Source organism: Osmerus eperlanus, chromosome 9 (assembly GCF_963692335.1).
Source record: "Osmerus eperlanus chromosome 9, fOsmEpe2.1, whole genome shotgun sequence".
Lineage (NCBI taxonomy): Eukaryota > Metazoa > Chordata > Actinopteri > Osmeriformes > Osmeridae > Osmerus > Osmerus eperlanus.
In genome coordinates, this window is record NC_085026.1 from 12,228,283 (window position 1) to 12,252,672 (window position 24,390).

A 24,390-nucleotide genomic window follows, 5' to 3' on the forward strand; every position below is an offset into this window, starting at 1 on the left:
ATGTCATAACGCTAACATTATTGTAAACTGATAGCGGAGGATTAGATGGGGGAATCCCTCTGGCATGGCAGACATTTACTGGTAAACCAAAACACAAAGCCTATAATCTCGACCTCATCACGGGCGATTCCACCCCACCCAGACTGCTGTGGTGACAGGGGGAAAATAAAGGGCTGTGATAGCATGAGATGAGGATGAGGTGCGAGACAGAGAGAGGGTAATGCAGACGACGTGATGGACTGAAAGATTCATGCAGGGCGCGCCTGAAGCCCAACCTCCTTCTCCTTTTCCTCCCTCTGTAGTCTGATCCCGGTGTCTGTAGAAAGGCTGACTCAGGAACGTGTACAGAAAACCAGATGAAAGTTCATGAATACAGCTCACTAATTGAAGTATTTATAAAAAAAGGATATAAGCTCAGTTCTGATGGCATCAGCAAAAGTTTGTTGTGTCGGAGGGCATTCAGGTCTGACCTTTGGAGTGAGGTAAAGCAAGCGCTGGACATCTTTTCTGCAGTGATTTCATGCTTAGGTTGGGTTTTATTTTCTCTCTCAGTTTGACGTCGAGAGGAGCAAATTGCAAACTGTATTTCTACAGTGGTGCACTGCTGGAGAAAGGCACCGTTAACAAGCCCATTTCTCTGGGTTTTAATGCAGCAATCAGTTTTCAGCTATGTGGAATAGAATGGTGCTGCGCGGGTCATGCAGGCGTTTCCTAAATGAGCATGAGACGAGCTGGTTTTCTCCCCCCCCCCCCTTCTTTCTTCTCTTTCACTCTCTCCCTTTCTCTCTCTCTCTCCCCCCCTCTTTCTTTCTTTCTTTCTTTCTTTCTCTCTCTCTCTCTCTCTCTCTTTCCTCCCTTCACCTCTAATTACTACATAGGTAGATAACCCCTGCAGTCGACACAGATACCGCAACTTCCGATCCCCCTCTCACACACACCTCTCACAACCTCCTCACACCCGTTCCCCCCACTGTTCTTTTGAAGGTCTTGTTCAACATGTTTGTTCCTGGTCCGACAGCTCTCTGTCGGGGCAGACAGAGACAAACACACAGGCTCCCCAATGGCTAACTCTCTCCAATCTCTTCTCCTCTCATAGTTTGTTTTCCTCACCTCATCAGGAGCTTAACTGCTTCCTTTGCTTTCCAGAGCCTGTGGTTGTCGACAGCCAGCCTACCTGTCTGAGCAAACAGCCCTAGCTCTGGCGGACGGCATCACACATCCGTGACTGGGAGGCAGAGGAGTTTTCCCACAACACTGTGTGTTTGAGAATGTGTCTTAATAACACAGAAACAAGTCAAGGCTAACCCTAGGAGGGAATGGGTCACACACTGACTCACAATCGCAATGTGGGAATCCTTTGATTCGGTTTCATCACAATGATATTATCGGGTGCACCGACAACAGTCGTGACTTTTTTATTACCTGACTGTCTGCCATTTTTTCAGCTCTCAAAATACCACCTCTATTTCTCGATCCAAGGGCATGATTGCCACACAAATGAACCCTCAACAGATCTCTAAAAACATAGATGTGTGAGGAGGGAAGCAAAAACAAAAACATATCAGCACAAGAGCATGTGTGAGTCATGGAGCTTAGAAGTCAAGGGTGCAAAGCCTTCAGGGCATACAATCAATATTACATTTTCCATTGCCACCTTCATAGCTATTGTAAATGGCTTGTGTCAAAAATAATAACAGGCTGTATCAGGAACCTTGGGCTTGCAATTTCGCTCCTTTTGCTGGGAGACCCATCCCCTCTCTCTCCCTCGTTCTGGCTCCACAGGGGTGTTAATGACACCAGTGGCAGACACACACGCACACACACAATGGTGGCAGACAGAGACAAATGCACACACACACACACACACACAGACTGACTTTTCTCAGCTCAAATCCTTATCTCCTGACAGTTTCAAGTACAAATGTAGAACTAGAGTGTGAATGTGTGCAGAAGGAACGGCTGACACATGCTGCTCAACATGATCAGGCCTTTGTGCATGTTTTGGCCCTGAGCCCATGGCACAAATGATTAGAGGGTTTTGGAAAGATTAAGATCTTATTCTCACTTGTATTGTCATAGCTCTCTGGGCAGCAATAAGGAAGATGAGGCGCACTAATGTTCACACCAGAGGGACTGGAATCCACTCCAGTGAACGGCAGCATGACATCCAGCGCAATTGAAATGGCAGTGGCCTTCGCTTTGAGAACGCTTGATAGCTTAATGTCAAGCACCTAACGTCTTGAATAAAGCATGGGGCAGCAGGGAAGGCTTGCCTGTCAAAAGAGTAATCATCACACAGTGAAAGTCCCCGAACTACTGTAACTGGTTTGTTATTGTGGTGATACAGATGCTGTGACTGGAGTGGGAAGTCATACTGAAATAATACTAGACGACGGTTAGACAGGGAACCTATTGGAGAGGGCTGTCATGAACTCACTTGGTGTCTGTTTGGGGTTCTTCTGCTCAGGGTTCTGTTTCGGTTCTGTTCAGATGGTCTTCTAATGCCCCTTGTATTTCACCTCAGCATGTCCTCTCTGAGTGGGTCTCTCAGATCATTTTTTGATCTAAAGAAGAATCTGCAGGAAATCGCAGAATCCTAATTTGTCTCATCTGTGTGTGTGTTAGTGTGTGTGTGTTGTTTAGAGAAAGGGCAGGGTGGTGCTGATAGACTTGAGAGGGTGTCAAATGCCACAAGAGCCAGGAGAGCAGGTTAGGACAGGAGCAGCAGAGGCAGAGCTGTGAGTCAGACAGACACAACACCTACATCACAGACATCCAAACACACTGGCCCTCACAGGCGTTTGATCTGTCACCTGGGGGCCAGATGGCAGCTGTCAACCATATTTAAATAATTACACTGATAAACAATCAAAATAGCTTTCTATGTTGGGATCTATAAAAATCTAGTTTTATAGATCACAACTTGCAGGTAGGTTACCATGACAAACGCGGCGTTTGAGCAACATGAGAGATGGCTTCGCAGGGTGTCCTGAGAGGTGATAAAAAGGTCTGTGACCTTCCCCTAAATGAAAGCTCCCTGTGATTTGTGAGCCAGAGCGAGTTGCTGGAGGACAGAGAGAGTGGGTGGTCTGGCACCCGGTCCTGCTAGTCCCTCCAGCAAACAGTCACATTTACATGCTTTTAGCGGTCAGTGTCCTGGAGCTGTCGTAAATCAGTGGAGGGCTTAACCCTTAGGAGCCACGAGGGGTTACAGCCGCCAGGTTAGACCGGCTGCCATTCCCGCTCTCCTTCTCCGCCTGAAAACCAAGCTGCTGAGGACAGTAGCAACAACAACAACAACAACAGCTACCATCGGGATTATCTTAGAGGGCGGCTTTTCTCCAGCCGGAAAACAATAAGAGGAGAGGAATATCGGTGTGAATTCATGACGAAGTCTATTGAATTCACGGAACGGGCCATTTTCAAACGTGCGATAAACACACGCTTGAAGCCTTCAGTCACACCGCAAACGAGATCAAATGCATCCTGTGAGCCAGCCTGCTGATGACACCAACCATCCATTATATTAACCTGTTTACGCTCCTGTTTCGCTCGCGAGACAAAAATGCTGCCTCCCCCTTCCTCAGTTACGACGCACTAAATTCTAAAAAATATATTTTTTAGACGCTACACATGTTATACATCGTTGGAAAGCTACGATTCTTGTGCTTCCATTGAAATAAACCAATTCAAGATCAAGTCGCAATAGCAAGCAAAGTCAACGTCTTTTTCCGGTGAACATTCCTTCAACAATGCCAAAGAAAAAAGTTGTACTCACCCTAAGTTGTTCAAATAGGTCCAGGTGTGCAAATCATGCCATCAAAACTTGATCTGCGTAAGTCCCAAGGGTTCAAAGTATCTAACCATGTAAAGTAATTCGTCCAAATACAATGTTTTACGTTCATGAATAGCCATTATCCTTTGTTTCATTATGCAAGTTAGCCGACGGAAGAAACAACTTGTTCACATAAAAGTGTTATTTTCTCAGATTTATCAACGGAGTATTTACAAAATGAAGGTCTCAAAATGTCCGTTGAACCCTCCCCTTTTGATTGACACCTTGTTCGACCCAATAGGAGCTTCCATGCCCCGTTGACAGCCCTCTAAAGCCAACTAGGTCTGTGCGTCCTGCCCCCCCCCGCCCCCCCCCCCCACACTCGTTCTAAACAAATTTCTCGAACTGGCTTCGACTGGCTCTGAAATTAGCTCGTTAGCCTTGTAGCTGACAGCTAGCTGAAAATGCCAATACCTCATTTGTATGCGTCTGTGGAGCCTTCAAAATAACAGTCGATTGCGCAATATGGTTGACAGAATCAGTGTTCTTTGTGCGCCAATCCTTGGAATCAGATAAAGCACTCCAATGTGTTCATGCTTCAGTTTTTGTGTTTCAGTATTACTAATTAGGGATTTAGCTATTATATATGATAGTTCTAAGTACCACCTTTCATTAGAGATAACAATTATGAAAAATAATACCTTTTTATTTGACCTTGACCTTGGTTACAAAGGGTCATTTTGGAGTCTCCAAAAGACCCTTTTAGAAAATTCCTGGATGTACTCTTATAAAAACATGTGTCAAATATGAATATATTGTGGTATTATGTTTGACTTTTGATTTTAATTGGGTAAGGCTTCAACCTGTGGTCCAATTTAGTCTTCCAGATAATACCTACCACCTCTAGGCCTATTCAGGCCTCTGTTTTCAAAACAAAATCTAGGCGGAAATAGAAATTTTCACTTTCCTTGTGTTCAAGCTTCTATTACTCAACACTAGAAGGACTGACAGGGGTCCTGACAACAGGGGACATAACTTCAGAGTGTCAGCTTTCAAAAGAGATCATTTACATGCATGTACTCCAAATGGTTCAAGAACAGCTTCCAATTTACTTTGGGTATGCTGTTTAGGCGTTTTCAGGCAAATTTAACAGGAACATGAAAAGGTTAAAGGAAAAACAGCACTTCTACCAACGTCATCTCTGTTCCATATGCATGAGCAATATAATACTGCTGAAAATGTACTTTCCTTCTCATTTCCCTGCAATATTCCTCCTGAAAGGGCAAACACACACTGTTCCCTCCTGTACAAACGAGCAATCAGAGTCGCAGCAGCACACCTGGCTGTCTCAGCGCTCCAGTGCCGCTCCTGTGAAAGGCCAGTGGGCCGTCTGGAGAATAGGCTCGCCTGTAATTGAGATCCAGGAAGATTATCCTCATTTGATTGTCTAATGAGGGCCTGAATGGGATTCCTACAGTAATAAGAGCCCCATTTGACCAGACTCTGCAGGGGAATTATGTATCTCCCTCCCCCTGCATCCCGTCACAGGCATGGTTAGTCGCTCGTCTTTCCACTGAGGACGTGACCACATATGTCCACTTCCACCAGCAGCAAGTCAACTCATCCTCCCACACAACATATGGGGAGCAGTCTGTGGTTATATCATGCATGTAGATTTTCATTTGTGATGTCTTCATCGGGGTTAGAATCTACATTTCCATAGTACTGCCATGTGCACTCCACATTTTCAGTCATTTATGTGTTTATGTATTACTTGATAGACGACCATGTTGCTCTGTGGGGGTAAAAAGTAGAAATACATTTCCCCATCGCATCCAGATTGTAGCGTGGCTAAATCTGATTGATGTAATATGGAAGAGTGACAATTTGTGACCTGTCAGATTGTAATTCCCATCCTCCATTGCTTCATCCATTTTGATGGGGGCCATTTAAGATATGTTCTCTGAGATACAGGAAACATGAGCTTGACCTTATGCAACAGTATAAAACATTTTTCTCTCTCTACACACTCACATAGACAGACAGGTACATGCACACAGAACTCAAATGGACATATCGATTAGGCCTGACCAGAATGAGGCAGTATGGAATGACACACCACTTAGAGATCATTGCAGAGATGTACACTAAATCAGAGAAAGGGGAATGTGCATTACTGGCTGTGGATAAGAGTTTGCAAGGGGTGAGTACTCATGCATTCATTCAGTGTTTAATCAATGGATTAAACCGTCCATCAATTCCCATATTGATGTTCCATATGACAGCTGCTTATCCACGCAGGGCAGGGAGATACACATTGGCCCTTCAATCATGTCGTGTCATGTCTACTGAGAGGAGGGGAGGAGAAAAGAGAAGAAAAGAGGAGTGGAGAGAGGAGAAGAGAGGAGGGGAGGGGAAGCGAGGGGAGGGGAGGGGAGGAGAGGTGAAAGGAGGGGAGGGGAGAGGAATTGTAAAAGTAGGACAGTGTAATTCACTGACCACAGCACACGCAATGCCATGGTTACTATAGAAGTGAATACATCATGGAAGACTTGACTGGTCCATTCACATGGGATGGCACCTAATCGATATAAATGCTCTCTACTGATCTGTGTCTTCAGGCCAGTAGCAATCATCAGCACCATAACCTTCATCATCATCATCCTCATTGTCATCGTCACCATCATGACCATCATCATCCTACAGTTTCTGCAGACGGTGTGCTACTTCATGCTGCATTGCATGACACTCGGCCATACTAACATCATGTTTAGTCACATATCGACTGCACTGCAGAGGCGATCAATCTGCGGTCAGGAAAGGCAAGAGCAAAGAGAGTCCATCCTCACATCATCTTCATGTCTGGCTCTCAACGCCTTCTGTCTCAGACAGCTACATGATAAACACTTAATGAACAAGTCGTCTGCTCACCTCAGTTGTCTTGTTCGGGAGCGTGGGGGAGAAATGCAAGTCAATAAATGAACACGGCGTGCTTGCATATCAAATAAGAATTCTCCCTACTGAAACATTACAGTACTTGGACCTTCCCTGACTAAACTTACATGGCATGATGAGCAACTTCCACCAGCTGTGGTGTCACGTTAGTTCTAAAGTGTGTGTCTGCAGCTATTTCATTGTCCCTTGGAGATTACCTCACCAATATTCTGGTGTGTAATGTAGTATATAATGAATTCATTTCTCTCTATGAGGATCTCTCTCTGTCTCCCAGATATGACATAAACATAAATAATTGTCATCATGTCGCCAGTAGCTAAAAACTAAAAGCCATTTCATTAATCAAACATTCAAGGTGGGTGAGTTACAGGATTTTGATATATAATGCAGTTGTTTCACAGGAAATGGGAGATAATGATCCACAGCTGGCCAGGTAATTAAACAAACTGTGCATGGTGCCTGTCAGGAAGCCCTAGATGACTAGCCAGATGACAATGACAGGCTTCATGTACCTTCAGAAGGGACAACACACAATAACGTCAGCAAACTGTTTGTTTAGCATAAGAATGACAGTTAATGACCAAGTGCATTTTACTTGCACCTGGAACTTTCTGAAATAGGGACTGTGTGTCACTTGAGCAGTTAGTTAAGAGTCATTCCCATTACCTTTACTGTACAGTACACACACTATGGTTCTTAATAATAATCAGTCAAGAGTCAGGTGGCTGAGCGGTTAGGGAATTGGGCTAGTAATCAGAAGGTTGCTGGTTCGATCCCCGGCTCTGCCAAATGGCATTGTGTCCTTGGGCAAGGCACTTCACCCTACTTGCCTCAGGGGAATGTCCCTGTACTTACTGTAAGTCGCTCTGGATAAGAGCGTCAACTAAATGTAAATAATAATTGATAACCACATCCACATCTCAGGTTGGTCAAATTTTGACAATTTCAAATATTCTGTTGACAACAATACTCAGCGTTACTAATCATATTCCCCTTTAGCCAGAGGACTGGGATGAGAGTAGACAATGATAAATGTGTAAGGGTCAGCATAAAGGTCCTTGATCTATAGAAGGCTATATATAGATCTGAAATACCATATACGGTCACTGGTGTTGGTGCTAACCTGTGTGTGTGAATGAGTGTGCAGGGGTGTGTGCGTGGGTGTGTGCGTGTGTGACTGTGCGAGTGTGTGTTTGTGCATTTGTATGTGTACATGTGTGACTGTTTAGATCAATGGTCATCCCCCAATAGAAGATGCCCTCTTAAATAATTGTTTGTTGATCAGCTGTCAGGAGGCTTATCCTAATTATACCAGCTTCTCAGCTTCCCTGGTTGAATAAAGACTGAGACCAAACAAGCACCTACAATTACATGGTGTTAGGTGTGTGTGTGTGTGGGGGGGGGGCGGGGTGCTTGAGGGGTGATGAAGGCTCGATCAGTGAGTAGTGGGTGCAGGTGTGTGTGCGTGTGTGTGTGTGTGTGTGTGTGTGTGTGTGTGTGTGTGTGTGTGTGTGTGTGTGTGTGTGTGTGGGTGTGTGTGTGTGTTTGTGTGTGTGTGTGTGTGCGTGCGTGTGTGTGTGTGTGGAGGCTGTGTTGGAGGTCTGGGACTGTGTGTATCATGGAGCCCTGGAGTGAGAAGTCTGGTATGAGATATCGCACATGCAATTCCAATGCTTCAGTGGAGGCTGTCACGACACGGGACAAGTCAGCTCTCTGCTTCAGATTTGTCAGAGCCCAGTGTATTTGTTACTGGGATCATTCTATCACTTTGATCTATAGTAGCCGGACTGGTGCTCCAGCTTCAACCTGTACACACCATCCGGCCATGTCGTCATTGCTATCACTCCCACAGACAGCCAGTCTAAACAATACAATTTCAGGCGCTGTGCTTTAACAGTACAAGTCCTATGGGGATAATCCCTGGGATTCAGCGTGCAGTTTGACCCATTGTGGCATTCTTCCCACTGCATACCTCTGGATATTACCTTACACACCATGAGTAAAGGGTAAGCAAAAGAGAAGAAGAATCCATCAGGTTTCTGAGAGGTGGACTCAGCCAAAGGGCAAGGCAGCTAGTCGCTGGGTAAAAAACCCAGCGACTAAGTGCTCAAGGTCTCGTATTGGCTTTCAGTGTCATTAACTTTTCAGCAGTAAGCAGGTTTCTGTCGCCACTGACCAGATTGCTTTAAATGCATGGCAATTACACGGTTGAGGTTGGTGCTTAAAAGATGAGGAAAGTATAGTTTCTGTAGTAAGACCCTTTGTAATGGGATTATTAGTGAGTCTCACTGTAAAAGGAGCTCCATCTCTCTCTCAATCCCTCTCTATCTCCCCTCTTTCTTTCTTCCCTCTTTCTATCCCCCTCTTTTTCTCTCCCTCTTTTTCTCTCCCTCTTTCTTTCTTTCTTTCTTTCTTTTCTCTCTCTCTCTCTCTCTCTCTCTCTCTCTCTCTCTCTCTCTCTCTCTCTCTCTCTCTCTCTCTCTCTCTCTCTCTCTCTCTCTCGTTCTCCTTGTCACTCCCTCTCTTCCTCTCTCTTTCCACAGGATTACTTCCCCGTGATCTACAGTACCTTTGCCATTCACCCCATGCTAATTGCTGGATTACCCCTCCTAATTAAGGAATCTGAAAGGGTACTTTAATAATTCATAGAATCACTGTGGTACCATTTATTTTATGACATGCTCTCTCTCTCTTTCTCTTTCTCTCTCTGTCTCTCTCTCTCTCTCTCTCTCTCTCTCTATCTGTGTCTCTCGCTCTCTCTCTCTCTCTCTCTCTCTTTATCTGTCTGTCTCTCTCTCTCTCCAGCCCTCCTTCAATCTTTTTCTTCAGAGGTAGCGTGTCCTGAAGTGACTAGCGTAACACTCTCTCGTTATTCATTTTCACAGTTAAAAACGTGTTAGCTGGAGGCTTTAACACAGCTTTGGTATGTTTAAGTCGTGCTGAGCCTATCAGAGAAGCCATGCAAGTCCTTTCCCTTTGATATATATTTGCGGAATAATGTGCAGGTTTGAAAATCAATGAGCGGCCCCTTTTGATCACAGCCACATCCCCTCGTCTGGGCGTTGGTTAAAAATAGCCGGTATGCGTCCTGTCACCTAGTCTACACGCTGATGCACATCAGTGAAGGTTCTGTCAGATGAACTTCCTCTAGGAAAAGCAACCCACACAGACACAAGCACATACACACACTTGGCATCCCCTAACAACACAAGATACACAGACTAAAATATAAAGAGACATGTTATTATTCCTCCGGTATTTTCCCTGCCAAAGAGTATTGAAAAACACAAAATGGGTCATCCAAAACCCTGTAACAGCAATCGTGTGTGTTTGTCTCCTGCAGTAAGCGCCAGGGCAGTGTGGGAGCCTGTGGGGATTCATAATGACTCAACCACAGCCGTTCTTGGTTGGTAGCAGGCTTGCTGAGGTGTTCAACCAAATGAACAAGTCAAAGGAGCCATGAGGGGTATATGTCCCAACTCCTCAGACCCGTAGCAGCTAGCGCTCCCCGCTGGCCCCAGACAATCTACAGCTACCCACAAGCACCTGCCGCGGCCCTCTGCACTCGGCTGCATTTGTGCCGGTGCTCCGCCGACTCTCTCTGTGGAACGACGTCTGCCTCTGTCAGTACGACCAGTCAGACTGTTACTCCGGCGCAGTCTGCAAGACTCACGCAGAGATGAGAACTCCAGGGAGCCAATAAAATCATCTTGCAAATCTTGTTAAGAGGAGCCGGGCGCTCCCGACTGTGTTGTGAACTCTCGAACATACCGTCAGATTTGCTTGTTTATTTTTCTGGGGATCTTAAAGGTGTAGCTCGTGGCTTGTCGGCTATGTATATTTTATGAATATTACGTTTCTCCATAATGGATATAGATTTGCCATACTGAGTATGAATTGTTCATTGGCACATGAATAATTCAGGGTTCTATCTTTCTTAAAAATGCCCTCCAAAATGCAGTGTTGGGGAGGTGCCTGGAGGGAAGGCGTGAGGAGGACCAGGACCAGAGGGAAATGTGGTTGACTTACCTCTCATATCTTGGCACAGCCTTCTGTTTTTTTCTCCCCTCTCCTCAAAAGCCATCTGAAGTTATCTCTGCATCACTGGCCGCACATAGGCCTGTTCCGTCTACAGGCTGGTAATGGACTTTTTGGCAACCCTTCTTACCGTGTAGCGCTGTTGTGTCCGAGATGCCGGCAAGATGCTGCTACTGCATCTGTGTTGCTTCTTAGCTAATGAGCGAGGCAGATGGGGAGAGCTTGCTGTCACTTGTTGGATTTGTCTTTTTTTTCCATTTGATACAAAAGGGTTACATTGACAATGTTGGAACCATATGCTCTTTGTGTGGTCATGTCTTTAAAAGGCATATTGGTAAAATAACATTAGATTATTCTTTTTTTTACAAATATGTAATGACAACGGTTATCAGCTCATTTGGAATTCTTTCAGGCTAACAGTTCTGATGCGACGTCTCTAGTTGTACGAATCCGCTCTCATATCACAAACATAAAGAGTTGATGGAGAAAGACGCATCTGAACACAGCCTGACATCACATCTCAAATATACAACAATTACAACAAAACAAGATAAATAAATAAATAACCACATATCTGTTTTTAGCTCCCGCCTCCATATTCAGCATCGAGATGGGGACATGTTATGTTTTAGGAGACATTGGGGGTGAGAGCCTATCAGAAACACTGTAGTATTAGCATAGCCTTCATTAAAAGCAGCCCGGGCCCTGTGGTAAGAGAACCATGCTTCCTGTAAAGATCCTCGGGGGGTTTGGTGTACTAATTATTTACTGAAGCAGCAGAGACTTTCAAATGAGACCCCGTGCTGCTGCTAGCTGTGAGGGGGGCGCCCTAATGCTGTAACCTGGGTAACATGATGAACTGAAGGGAGTGCAGGAGAAAGAGAAAGATGGACAGAGAGGGGGGGAGGGGGGGCATCGGAGAGGGAGAGAGAGCGGGGGGGGGGGGATGGGTGGGAGAGAGAGAGGGAGAGGGCAGGAGAGAAAGATGAAGTGGGCAGGAGAGAGAGAGGTTGCATGCTGAGGCCGGAGTTGGCGGGGGGGGGGGGGGGTGCGGGGGCACAGCAGCAGCAGTCTGGTATTAGGTTACATATGAATGTGAATGAATGGCCAACTGGTTGTCCCTGGATTTGGGCTACGGGGCTTCCCCCCCTAAGCTGTTGTTTCAGACAGGCCTTGCCTAATCCTGAGTGAGAGGGCAGTGGGAGGCCCTGATTGTTTGTGTCCGTTATCACTAACTAGAAAGAAGAAGGAGGGTGTGTGTGTATGTGTGTGTGTGTGTGTGTGTGTGTGTGTGTGTGTGTGTGTGTGTGTGTGTGTGTGTGTGTGTGTGTGGGGAAGGGGGGTCACACAGTTTTATACACAAATGCAGTTTGAATGCCTTGCACTGGGTGCTGTGATCCCACCAGCATACCACACAATTAAGCCTCAGTACTGAGGTAAAATGTTGAGGCCATAAGTCTGGGTTATCATCTAGCTGAGCAAAATGTAGGTCTTCTCAACCTCCAGAGCCTCCACCCCCCAGCCCCAGCCCCAGCTCCACCCCCCAGCCCCAGCCCCCAGCCCCAGCCCCAGCCCCAGCCCCACCCCCCAGCCCTAGCCCTAGCCCCAGCCCCACCCCCCAGCCCCAGCCCCCAGCCCCAGCCCCAGCCCCACCCCCACCCCCCAGCCCTAGCCCTAGCCCCAGCCCCAGCCCCAGCCCCCAGCCCCCAGCCCCAGCCCCAGCCCCAGCCCCACCCCCCAGCCCCAGCCCCAGCTCCACCCCCCAGCTCCAGCCCCAGCTCCAGCCCCAGCTCCAGCCCCAGCTCCACCCCCCAGCTCCAGCCCCAGCCCCAGCCCCAGCTCCACTCACACCCCAAGCTCGTAGACGAGGGGGAGGGGTATGTGGTCTTAAACCCATGCATCTGGGATGAGAGCCAACCAGACTTTCCTCAGCAGATAAACACATACAATTGTGCATGCAGCTCTAATAAACTTCCCCCACATTTGATGTGCGAGGACCACCATTATGCAATCTGTTGATTTCGGTCGCTGAGATTCATCTTGTTTTGTAGTTTTACAGCACGTCTCCAACAGAAACACCTAAAGCAGTGAGCAACTGATAAAAATGACACTCTATAAAGCTTTAATCTGGATTTAAATGTTTTTTTCTTTTTTTGCGTCTGCATATAGGAAAATTGAGATATTATTCTAATATTGGGGATTTATGTCAGTTTAATGGAGATTAAGTATACCCATGTGCATTGGAAAGTGCATGAGGCTGTGGGCCTGGCTGTAATGCCATAAGATAAACATCTAGCACAGTGCTGCAATTAATCTCCAAACAAGGTTATATAAACTCCAAACTGACCACAATCAAGCCAAGCAACTTGTATAATTGCTTTCCAAACAAAGCTAGATTACATTGAGAGTTTGGAGGTTCATCTGTATGAATTTAATTTTTTTTTGTACAAAGCTGTTTTATTGAGCTGTTTCAAACCCAAGCTTTATGACTTTTCATCCAAAGCGCTGCAAAGTTCCACACGGCACATTCCAAGTTAGAGAGTGTGTGAAAGGCACGCGTAAGACTTCGATTTAACTGTGACCACTGCTGCAGACTTCCAATAAGGAAGAGCAGGTGTGCCTCAGAGAGCCTCTGTCCCTATCTACAGATCATTCAAATGACTGATGAATGACCTGGACAGATATAAGGCTGACCTCTCTTGATGAGATTTCACCCATTGTCACAGTGGATTCATGGAGGTGTGATTGAACTGTTGTTTCTGTGTGCTCTGTGACAACAGTAGAGAGACTCCAGGGCCACTCAGAATGGCCCTCTGCCTGTCCCCACTCGGCATCTAGAAACGCCTGTCTGTGAGGAAGGCCTGAAAAACAGACCACCTTGAGAATGGATAAGGCCCCCCCCCCACACACATCCGTTAGGGCCCGGGTGGCCTTCTTTGCTCCCAGCTACAAACATCCATCAGTGACTCAACTGCTACTTTATTTCCAGACCCGTCAAGTCAAATTTCAGTTTAACCCAGGTTTTATATTAATTTTGCACCTTTCTATGTGTCTTTGAGTATGTCTTTGAGTGTGTGTGTGTGTGTGTGTGTGTGTGTGTGTGTGTGTGTGTGTGTGTGTGTGTGTGTGTGTGTGTGTGTGAGAGAGAGAGAGAGAGAGAGAGAGAGAGAGAGAGAGAGAGAGAGAGAGAGAGAGAGAGAGAGAGAGAGAGGGAGAGGGAGAGAGAGAGAGAGAGAGAGAGAGAGAGAGAGAGAGAGAGAGAGAGAGAGAGAGAGAGAGAGAGAGAGAGAGAGAGAGAGAGAGAGAGTGCGTGTGTGCTGCTGTAGTGCTAAAACACCATGAGGGAATTGGGCCCTTCGACTGCCCTCTCTTAAATACGAAGGAGTGGTAAATATCAACCGAGCAGATGGGCCTGATGCTTTGTGTGTGCGGTATCTGTAGTGTGTGTGTGTGTGTGTGGTATCTTTAGTGTGTGTGTGTGTGTGTAAGTGTGGTATCTGTAGTGTGTGTGTGGTATCCGTAGTGTGTGTGTGTGGGTGTGTGTTTGTGTATCTATATGAGTGTGCATGTGTGTGTGGGCCTGATGATCTCTCTCTGCCTTCCCTGCAGAGGGAGGGAGCAGCAAATGGATAAGCTATCAACAGCAGGAGTAGCCTGGGGCCAAGACAGGAGCAGAGGACATTGGGCTGGCTGGCTAGCTGGCTGACTGGATGACTGGCTGACTGGATTGCTGACTAATTATCAAGCTCTGCAGAAGCCTGTTAATGACCATTTATTTGAATCATGTGTGTTGGAGAAAGGAAACATCTAAAACGTACCGGACAGTGGACCCTGATGACCAGGGTTGATGACCAGGGATGTAACAGACTGGACTGCACACCACCAGCGCATGGAGAAGTGGGGATTGGACAATTACAGGATTGGACATCCACAGACTATGACAGAGACAAGCCAGCTAGAGGTTTTACTCTCAGGAGGAAGACAGTGGTGACATGTTTCTGATGTCTGACTCTCTAAGCATATTGCATATCAGAAGATGAACCCCTTTAGCCATTCGTTGTCAGGTGGGGGCTTTGTATAGGTGTCACGTACTGCACCAGGCCCTGACACTCTGGCTTGTATGAATGATTTAAACGCTCAAGGGATTGGAAATTACTTTTCTTTGTCACCACAATCACCCCCCCCCCCCCCTCACATACACACACACACCCATCACTGGATTTCAAGGATGGTATCTCTTTCAATGTCTCCTGAGCATTCAGAATTTCCATTTATTTATTTAAAGAGAAGAAAATTTCAACGGGTCACTAATTTCATTTTGCCGTGTACTGGTGGCACTAGCCCAGAGCAGATATTTCAGAGGAACACAAAATCAATGTTTAGATTCTACTGGGAATCGCCCCAGAATCCATTAGTAACTTTGACCAATAGGTCAGCTAAAGTAATAGCTGGATAAATGTTTTATTACAGATTTGCAAACTGACTTAATGGGAAGGCTAAAGCCTATGCAGTCATGCATGACCAATATTCATCATTAGATTCTACTGCTGTAATGAACACAAATCGGTCTGTGGCCAGGCCTCCAGAGTTCTGATGTGTAGTCTGTCAGGTGTGTGTGTGTGTGTGTGTATGTGTGTGTGTGTGGGGGGGGGGTTGCAGTAGCCTGACCCTCATCAAGACAATGGCAGTATCTACAATTAGGAACAGGGTTAGATAGCTTACGGCCTCTCTCCTCCAAGGTGAGGAAAGTAGAACATCTTTGTGATAGCATACATTTGGTCATAACTAAAGGCAAGCATGTTGTTCTAGTTAAAGTGTTTTGTTATTAATGAGACATAATTAATTAATCCACAACATTTATTATAGACAATACCTCCAATTTTTTTTTTTTTCATGTGAATTAGAGCATTAAGTATTACAGCTGTTTTGTGATTTCAGTAAAATAACTTTTGTATCCTTTCTCTAATATGATATTTACCTCCAAATGTCTTAGGCGCTGTATCAAAGCAAACCCACATTCATGCAGTTTTAGTTTTTAACTAAAAGGAATAACAGTGACCCAAAATAACAGTTCTTTTAGGAGTAACAAGCAGTGAGTATGAATAGAATGTTCTGGCATTCTATTTATTCTTGGTGCTCCATGGTTCCTTTCTACAAGCATTCAAAAGGATATTTTGTGTTTCAGCTTAAAGGGAGAGATTGAGACCGACAGAGGAATGAGCTCACTGGCCAGGCAGGGGGGCTCTCACACAGAGAGGGAAGGCTCTCGCTTCCAACGCCGTAGCTAAGAGGCCACAGTCTCACCAATCACGGCGCTCAGAGTGTTTGGAGCGCGCAATTCAATTTCTTAAAGGCACGGAGCCCCCTTTTCAGTGAGCAAGATGAGAAAAACAGACCATCTGTGAATGATTTGAACAGGAACACATTTCAACACCAACGTTTTACAAGTATTTCTTTTTTGTTTTTATTAAATGTGAATTCACACATGTCAGTTAGAGTCCATCATTTCAGTTGAGTCTCAACAATATTCTCATGTAGCCTACATACAAAATAGGCATAAATCTGTCACGTCCTTTTATCCTTTTCACACCCAACTTACATCTGTGTACATACATTATATTCACAAACTGAAAGGACAGTTGATGGTGGTATGTACTTGTTTATTAAAAGATGAGTCAAAGAGAGATTCACACTTGGAATGTGAAGTAACTACTGCCTAGAACTCCAACAATATGTCTTGGCATATAATTAGGTCATATTCCAAACCTTGTAACCAAACAGACTTCATATGTAAGACCCACATAAAAATAAACAATATCTGTTTTAAGTGCAAGAAATAAAAATACAGGTTTATGGTAAATGTCTTAAGAAAAGAAGGCAGTCTTCAGTTGAAAATAAGTTTCATTTCATGAAACAGGACTATGGAATGTTTTTTGCTTGTTTGACCTATGCCAGACCACCCACATAGTAACATGCCTATTTCAGCACTTCTTTCTCTTTACATTTTGGGTCAGAATCACTTTGTTTTGGTTACATGCCTAATATCCAATTAGGTGAGTCTAATAACATTCGAATCGGGACATTTTGTTTGTTTTTTACCTATGCATCACACCACACGGCCATATTTTGTCATTTTGTATCAGTTCCAGCTGATTGGGTTTTTCCCTGTCAGGGCAGGTTTCAGCATTATGACAGGTAAGCATGTTGACAGTGCACATGTCTGTTTTTCCATCACTTGCTACAAAAATGCAGATGGTCTGTATTTAAGAGTATATTGCACAAAAAATGAGGGGGGAAAAACAGTATGTGCCATAAAAAATACCAAAATCCAGTTTCACACCTGCGATTTGGGACCCATCCACATATCACGAGTATGATATACATAAACTCCTAGCTTTACTATATTACAGTACATATACAATCTTGAAACTAGTTTCAGCACTGAGGTATGTGTTCCCCATGATGCCATTGTATCGTCTACAAATACTCAACAAATCTGCTCTACAACTGTACAAAAACCTAGCTTAAAATCACAAGGCATTTTGATGCAAGTTTTAATTTAACTTAATCCTTAAAACCAGGACTCCCTTGCATGCTAAAACAAATGATAAAGGGAAGAAGTGCCTGAAACTCACTGAAAGCACAGTAAGAACATTCCCTTTTTACTGTACAAAAATATGCCTGAAAATATCTTACTTTCTTTTAAAAAGATGAGGTCTGTTATGTATCAAAATGTTTCCCCCACACCTGTATTCTGAAGAGGTTTAGGCTGCTTAATTTTTAAATCAGGAGGTAAACGGAATCAGTTACAAAAAACAAACGTTTGCGGCATATAGAAATTACATAAAACCGTTGTAAAGTAACATCCTGAACATTGTCAGTTCACAGATTTGCTTTGAGTCAGTCCACAGTCCTACGTTTTCACTTCCCTGCAGTTTTAAGAGGATAAGATGCATAGAAGTTCACAGATTTTTCCCTTTGTGGTCCGTTTTAGCTGAACAGTAATTGTAGACCTACAGAAAAATCCATAAAACCCTGTCATGCTGCCAGAAAAACGTCTGCAGACTTTTTTGCTACAGTACCAGCTTCATAAGCATCTAATTCCTCAAACCTCACCTCGCCTCCTCCCCCAGACCCCAACAAACCACAGAGGAGGCAGGGCTAGGAACAACTTGAACGGGACGTATAATTTAATTTCTTCTTCTCTGTTATTACTCGGATCTTTTCAATTTAGTAAGTGAACACCAAGTCAGAAAAGTTCGCCTCCAACCAGTCCCCTGCTATCATTTCACTGAGCTCTGGTGTGCAATAGTCTGGAAATTCGAAGTGAGAGCCCAGACTGCCCTCGCTAAATGAGTCCAAGTCCTTATCCACAAGAGAGAGGGAGAGATTTCCTGAATTCGGGTTGCCCAGCTCTGAGCCTTGAGAGTTAGGGGCGAAATTTAAACTGAAGTCAAAAAGCAAGTCATCCGCGTCCTCGCTGGAACTGGAAGATGTGGAAACAGACCGCGATGATGCTGGTGAAACTGAAGCAGGGTACATTGTGCTCTGCTTTGTAATGTTCTTGAAATTGTAAAACAGTCTGTTCGGTGCCGCATTCCGTACCTCTTCATACATGCTCGTCCCCTCGGACTCAGCAGAGGAGCTCAAAGTTGGGCTTGCGGGAACTTTTGCTACATTATATGGCCTCATCTGCTCCTCGTCCTCTCGTTTAATCCGCATACGAAAGTCCTCCTCGTAGTCATCATCGTCCTCATCATCACTTGGTTCACTTTTGACAGTCTTTGTAACTTTTACATTTGGGAATACACAGTCATCTCCATAACCATGGGATGATTTAGAACCGGTCTTAGTCTTTATTTTCGCGCATTTCTTGCCGGGAGTTTTCGCCATTTTTCCGCATTTCTCCGGAGATGGTGCTGATGATTTTGAACCGTCAAGCTTTGGTTTTTTCTTGGGTCTGTACTTATAATCGGGGTAGTCAGCCATGTGTTTTAGCCGGAGCCTTTCGGCTTCTCTGATGAAGGGAATCTTTTCACTGTCCTTCAGCATCTTCCACCGCTTTCCCAGCCGTTTGGAAATTTCTGCGTTATGCATGTCCGGAGACTGCTCCATGATCTTTCTCCTCTCGATTTTCGACCAAACCATAAAAGCGTTCATTGGTCTTTTGATATGACCAGTTGCTGTCTTGCACCAGTCGGGGTTGATCGGTACCGGGCTGCACGCCATAAATTCACTCTCCTCCGAGTCGGTAGCATCCCTGGACATGCTACCCTCCGTCTCGCTGTTGTCTGTGTGCTGCACCATGGTCCCGTTACAAAGTTATCTTCCCCCGGACGCTGCAGTGTTTCTCACAGCTCCACTGCCAAATCACTCTTTGCTGTTCACCAGTGTGTCCTCGTTCTCTTATGTCTCCAAGCTCTGCACTCTTTTCCAGAGTTACAAACTGCCTTCTTAACTAGTTATTAGCTTTTTCATGTCGATTACGTCATTGATATCTATCCAATCACGTCTGTTCCACTCCGCCCTTACAGACTCCATACAGTCCCTTAACCCTTTATTCCGCCCTCCGCAGCTTTTCATTGGAGGTGGGATTTGTAGGTGGGTCTTGGTGCGGAGTGTCTGGACTCATGCTGAGCGAGACTGGCATATTAAATACACACTCTGAGCACAGAGCTCCGAATATGAACATGCAACTAACCTAAAACCACAAAGACCAAAACCCTCATACTTAGATGGCAATCAGCCCCCTGAATTGGTAGAGATTTTAGACAGTAGCAGTAAGGAGAAGGTTAGCAAAGAGCTATGGTCGGGTATTTGACTACGCCTGAAAAAAAAAAAACTAAAAAACAACAACAACAAAAAATTGTCCATTGCGGTTGTTGTCTATTTTTGTTTTTTTTTGTTTTTCTAAATTAGGTACTGAAGCTGAAGGTGGCGCTTGGACACTGTTGCAGCGCACCGTTTGACCACATAGTGTCTAGATATAAACGGAGGAGTTCGAAATCAGCATCCACACTGATATTCCACAGTTCTCTCATAACCAAGAACAGCGTCACACTTTTATTAGAAGGTGTTAATTGTTTCCTGTGTTCACGGCTGAAGACACGCGAATTAAATATTCTCATCAGCCTACAGTTTTCCATTTCTAATGGCCATTGTGTCTTATTCACACCTTTTTCAGTAAACATTTTTATATATTGAATATTTATTTGTTTATTTGTCTCAACTAGCGGAATATAAATATTACAAAAACTGTAGTGTGGATACAATACAAATACCAAATTCCTCCTCTGATAAACAATTTCAGCTGAAACTCCACACACCATCACACTGTCAGACATGCAGACAGATAAACAGCAACATTGGATGTGCATCCCTGAGCCCCATGCAGGAGCCCTGCTGAGTTTGCTGTGTCAAGAGGGAGCAGCAGCAGGAGAGAGAAGTATTGGAGTCTGGCTGCCTGCTGGTCCCCTGCAGGCTGCTCTCTTCTTCATGGGCTCTGGGTGGCAGCCAGCAGGACTAGGCGAGTCTGGCCGATAAGACTTCCTGCTTTTTTCCTCGTCCCCTAGAGGGCAATCACTTACCCTTTTGAATCCCTCCCCCCACCTAGCCGGTGAGCTGTTTTCCCCAGCCGGGTCTTATGAAGTGTCTCCACTGATACAGAAAGAGAGAGGGAGAGAGAGAGAGATAAAAAGAGAGAGAGAGAGGGAGAGAGAGAGAGAGGAAAATGGGACCGAGAGAAGGAGGAGAGAGTAAGCGTGTGCGTGTTTGTGAGCGAGACGAGGATATGCATGGAAAGAGGGAGAGAGAGTCTTCGCTATTCCCAGCCAGGGAGCAGACAGTCAGGCAGGCTCTGAGACAGATACTGCTGAAATGCTTTATCATGACCACCCTGTGCTGATTAAGCCTTATCAGATATATGTGGACGGGTTCACAGTCTCAGGAGTGTTTTTTTCACACATAAACACACATTATTCAGACCTGCATCTTCATGTGGGATTCATCTGACTAGTTGTTATACAATCTTGATTTCCTAAAATATTTGAACAGATGTATTTAGGTTGCAGCTTGATTGATGCAATTCATATATACAAACATAAAGCTTACATTTCACACAAACAGTCGCCTTTCCTATTGTGAATACCACCAGGTTGAGTGGATGTTAGACCTGCATCTAATGTGGTACACCTTTATACTACACGTAGACTCTGTCCTGTCCTCACATCTCTCCCTGGTCTGTTCAGCAGCAGAAGGCCTTTATGATAGCTCCATAGTGAACATGAATCACAGGGCTGCCTAATGACGAGCATGTAGGGCGGCCGGCCTGCTCATTAGCATGGCTCATTATTGGCTGAGAATGAGGTGCTGGTGTCAGCCCATGCAGGGACGATGACTCATCCCAGGGAGGGTCTAAGCGCCATTGCGTGGATCCGCCAGACACCAGGGAGGAGGAAAACAGTGACGGTCCCCTCCTCAACTCCCCCCTCCCTCCACCTATCCTCCAACACCCCCTCCCACCCCTCTCCCCCTCCCCTCTCCTCCCCTCTCCATCCCCGTTCCAGTGGCTGAGGCTGGCATCTGGGACCAGCGAAAGGTGAAAATACAGAAAATGAGATTAGGAGTTGCGGGGTCAGCCACAGGATGTCCTTCATTCATATGCGTAATGATTGCAAAAAGGACAAATGAAAAAAAGTTCCAGAAAGATTAAAACCGACCAAGCCTTTTTTTTCTCACTGCCTCTTTTTTGAATGCCTCAAACTCTTGTTAATGTTTTTTTTGTCGCTTTTCCTGTTTGGATAAAGTTATGCAATATTTTTATTCCGATGCAGTGGAGTGTTGAATTAAGTGAGCGTTTTCATGTAGGAACACTGAAAGGAGAAATAATTCCCTGCAGTAAGAAAAAAAAAAAACGAGAGCAGCTGCTGCTTGCACAAAGGGGCAGAGAGGCATGGATCAATACTCCCCCTCACTAGGGGCTATCTGATGGACCACAACCTCGGATCCGCCCGGTCCTCTGCATAGCCTCCAGACAGGTGTTAGCTTCTGGACGATTCAATCTGATGGATTCACAATAGGAACCTCAATGAGTGCTGAGAAAGCTAGAATAAGAGAGTTGCTTTTGGTTGCACATACAGGCTAATGGACTTTTCACTTGATAGACACACATTCGAGAATGTCCTTGTGTACGTTGGCAGGCATGTTCATTGAAGTGTATAGCAGTGTTGTAGGTAATACTGTGTTGTAAACAATGGTGTGTTGTTTTCAGAGACAGAAGAATATCTCTAGTATACAGTAGGCCTACTGGCTTATAAGTATAAGTCTCTTCATAGCTGAGGCTTGAGGTGAGACTGGATATTACAATGAATACAAAGCTTTGGTTGTTAAGAGTTGGCACCCACGTTAAATGACATCGCCTCGTTCAGCCGTCTGATGAAGTGAGATGATACTGAAACAAGACACACCAGCTGACTAACATTCATTTCTCTGTCTGTCAATGTGGCAGCCCTGCTCATTCAACACCCTCTCTCCTCTCATTCTCTGGAGCCTCTCACAATGATGGTTTCAAGGTATTTTACCACTCAAGTGTTGGGTCCCCACAAGGACTAAGGACATTTTGTCGTGTTGTTGCTTTACATTCTCGACTCAATGCAAATGTATCTCCAAGGTGTCGGATTCTTTGTTGACCTCCTTGATGTCCCCTCTCTCTCCCAAGGTCTGATGCTTAGCAGATACTTGAGACTGGAGTGTCTTGTCACGAATGTAAACAGCTGACACCAGAGCACTGCCAGAAATGTTTGTCGCACGGAGTACAAACACAATCAAGGACCCAGAGCTCTGGATCCTGTGTATACTTGTCCTTGTTGGAAGATAAGTCCCTCATTTCAGACAAAGACAAGGGAATCCAAATATAGAGAACATACTGGATACAGAATTTAAATATAGTCACTCACTCATTCGCAGATAAACAGAAGCTTGTCGGGGTTGGACCATGCCGTTTCAGGGAGCTGCATCACCAGTTATTAAACACAGTCACTCAAAAGCTACTGTAGGAATTCAGCAGGAAAACAGAGGCGGAGACACTTCGTTTCAGCCCAGAGTTCTATACAACTGTGACATCACCACACAGCCCAGGCTTAACCATGAGCACACTGCCATGTCACCTGTTGTCATCCGCCTTAAGCTGCCCCTAGCCTAGTTCTCCCTCATTATAAATCAGCATTAAAATGGTGTTTACTGTACAGTCCGACAACGCAGACTGGCTCTGGTGTCTTGTGTTAATAAACACATAGGCGGGATCCCTAGTGGGCGAACAGAGCCTGGTGTAATGAGACTGTGTTTAGTCTGCAGACTTGGACTAACGCTGACGGATCGTACGGCTGCAGGTCAGCTTCGTCCCTCGCTCGCCCACTCTGGGGAGCAGAGCTGAGCAAGTGTGTGTGGGGGGTGTGTGTACGTGGGTGAGGGATGGGGCGTTCACTTGTGTGCAGAGACAATGTAGGCAACGAATGAATTGTGAAACAACACAGTAGAAACTTAGCAAGTCAATGAACACCAGACCATCTCCTCTATTTTTATCACTTAAAAAACAATATAGTTGCTATTTGAGAATATTGCTTTTCAATAAGTAAGGTTAGCCCTAATGAGGTGTATGATGAATGTGGAACGGTACTGTATAAACATTAGCTGACCAGAGTGGAGAGAGAACAAGATTTGTTTATCCCAGTTTTCCCTCAAGCAGTTAATTTTTCAGAAGCAAAGGATTGTTTCTATTCAGGTAGAGGCTGGCCAGACCCAACTTGTCCTTCCCAGGAGATAAGATAGCGTTCAGTGTGGGCCGGGTGGTGTGGAGCGGGGCCTCTCCAGTGTGGTTAGTCACCCTGCCTCAGACGTATCCTGTACTCTGATGTTTTACTGCTTTATGATCTTAGCACCAGCAGTCCTATAGTGACAGTTCAAAGCAGTCTGACTAAGCAAACAGCCTTCAGGCCAATCCCAGCCAACTCCATGTTAGGTCCTTTATCCCAGCCCTCTGTTATTAGTGGTTAAGGATAACCCAGAATTAAAGTTTAAGATTTGGTAGCAACATGCATTTATTTATATAAAACGATTTTCTAGGGGCATGAATAATAACACAGTGCCTTCATCAGTCCACATGTCCTGATGATATGCTATAACACTTGCCATGTACTGTAAACACAATACGTTTTTGAAATATTATATATAATTTATGTGTAAATATATACATCTGAAATGGTAAAGACCATCTGCAGCTCTCCCTTGACCATTGCTTGCGTAGATGCAATATACAATACCTACAATACCTACCTACAACTGAGCTTGCTAGTTCACACAGCAAAAGTTCCACCGCAATCTAATTATTTTCACCCGAGTACTGCTACTGCTCTTGAACCATTTGAGAACCATTTTATATGTACGCCCGCAATGACCACAGTATGCACAAATAAAGAAAGTTACAATTCCGAAAGGAGTTTTTATAGTGTTGTTATTGTCGAGTGCTATAAGTGTTGTTGTAGAAACCAAACAAACAATAAAACGCAGAGCATGAAATATACAACTACTGCATGAATTGGTGTCAAAAGCTCAATTCCGTACTGGAA

General features: G+C 45.0%; 1 protein-coding gene across 1 annotated transcript; it reads right to left on the reverse strand.

Annotated features, from left to right (window-relative positions):
• Positions 1-16,189: 16,189 nt before the first annotated feature.
• Positions 16,190-19,219, reverse strand: sox11a (SRY-box transcription factor 11a). The gene has a single exon (XM_062469707.1). It carries the CDS (start codon positions 19,073-19,075, stop codon positions 17,999-18,001), a length of 1,077 nt encoding a protein of 358 aa, XP_062325691.1. The 5' UTR covers positions 19,076-19,219; the 3' UTR covers positions 16,190-17,998.
• Between the last annotated feature and the right edge of the window lie 5,171 nt (positions 19,220-24,390).

What these genes read in the sequence shown, in the direction of transcription:
- sox11a (XM_062469707.1), bottom strand. Translation starts at nt 19,075, where the DNA reads ATGGTGCAGCACACAGACAACAGCGAGACGGAGGGTAGCATGTCCAGG.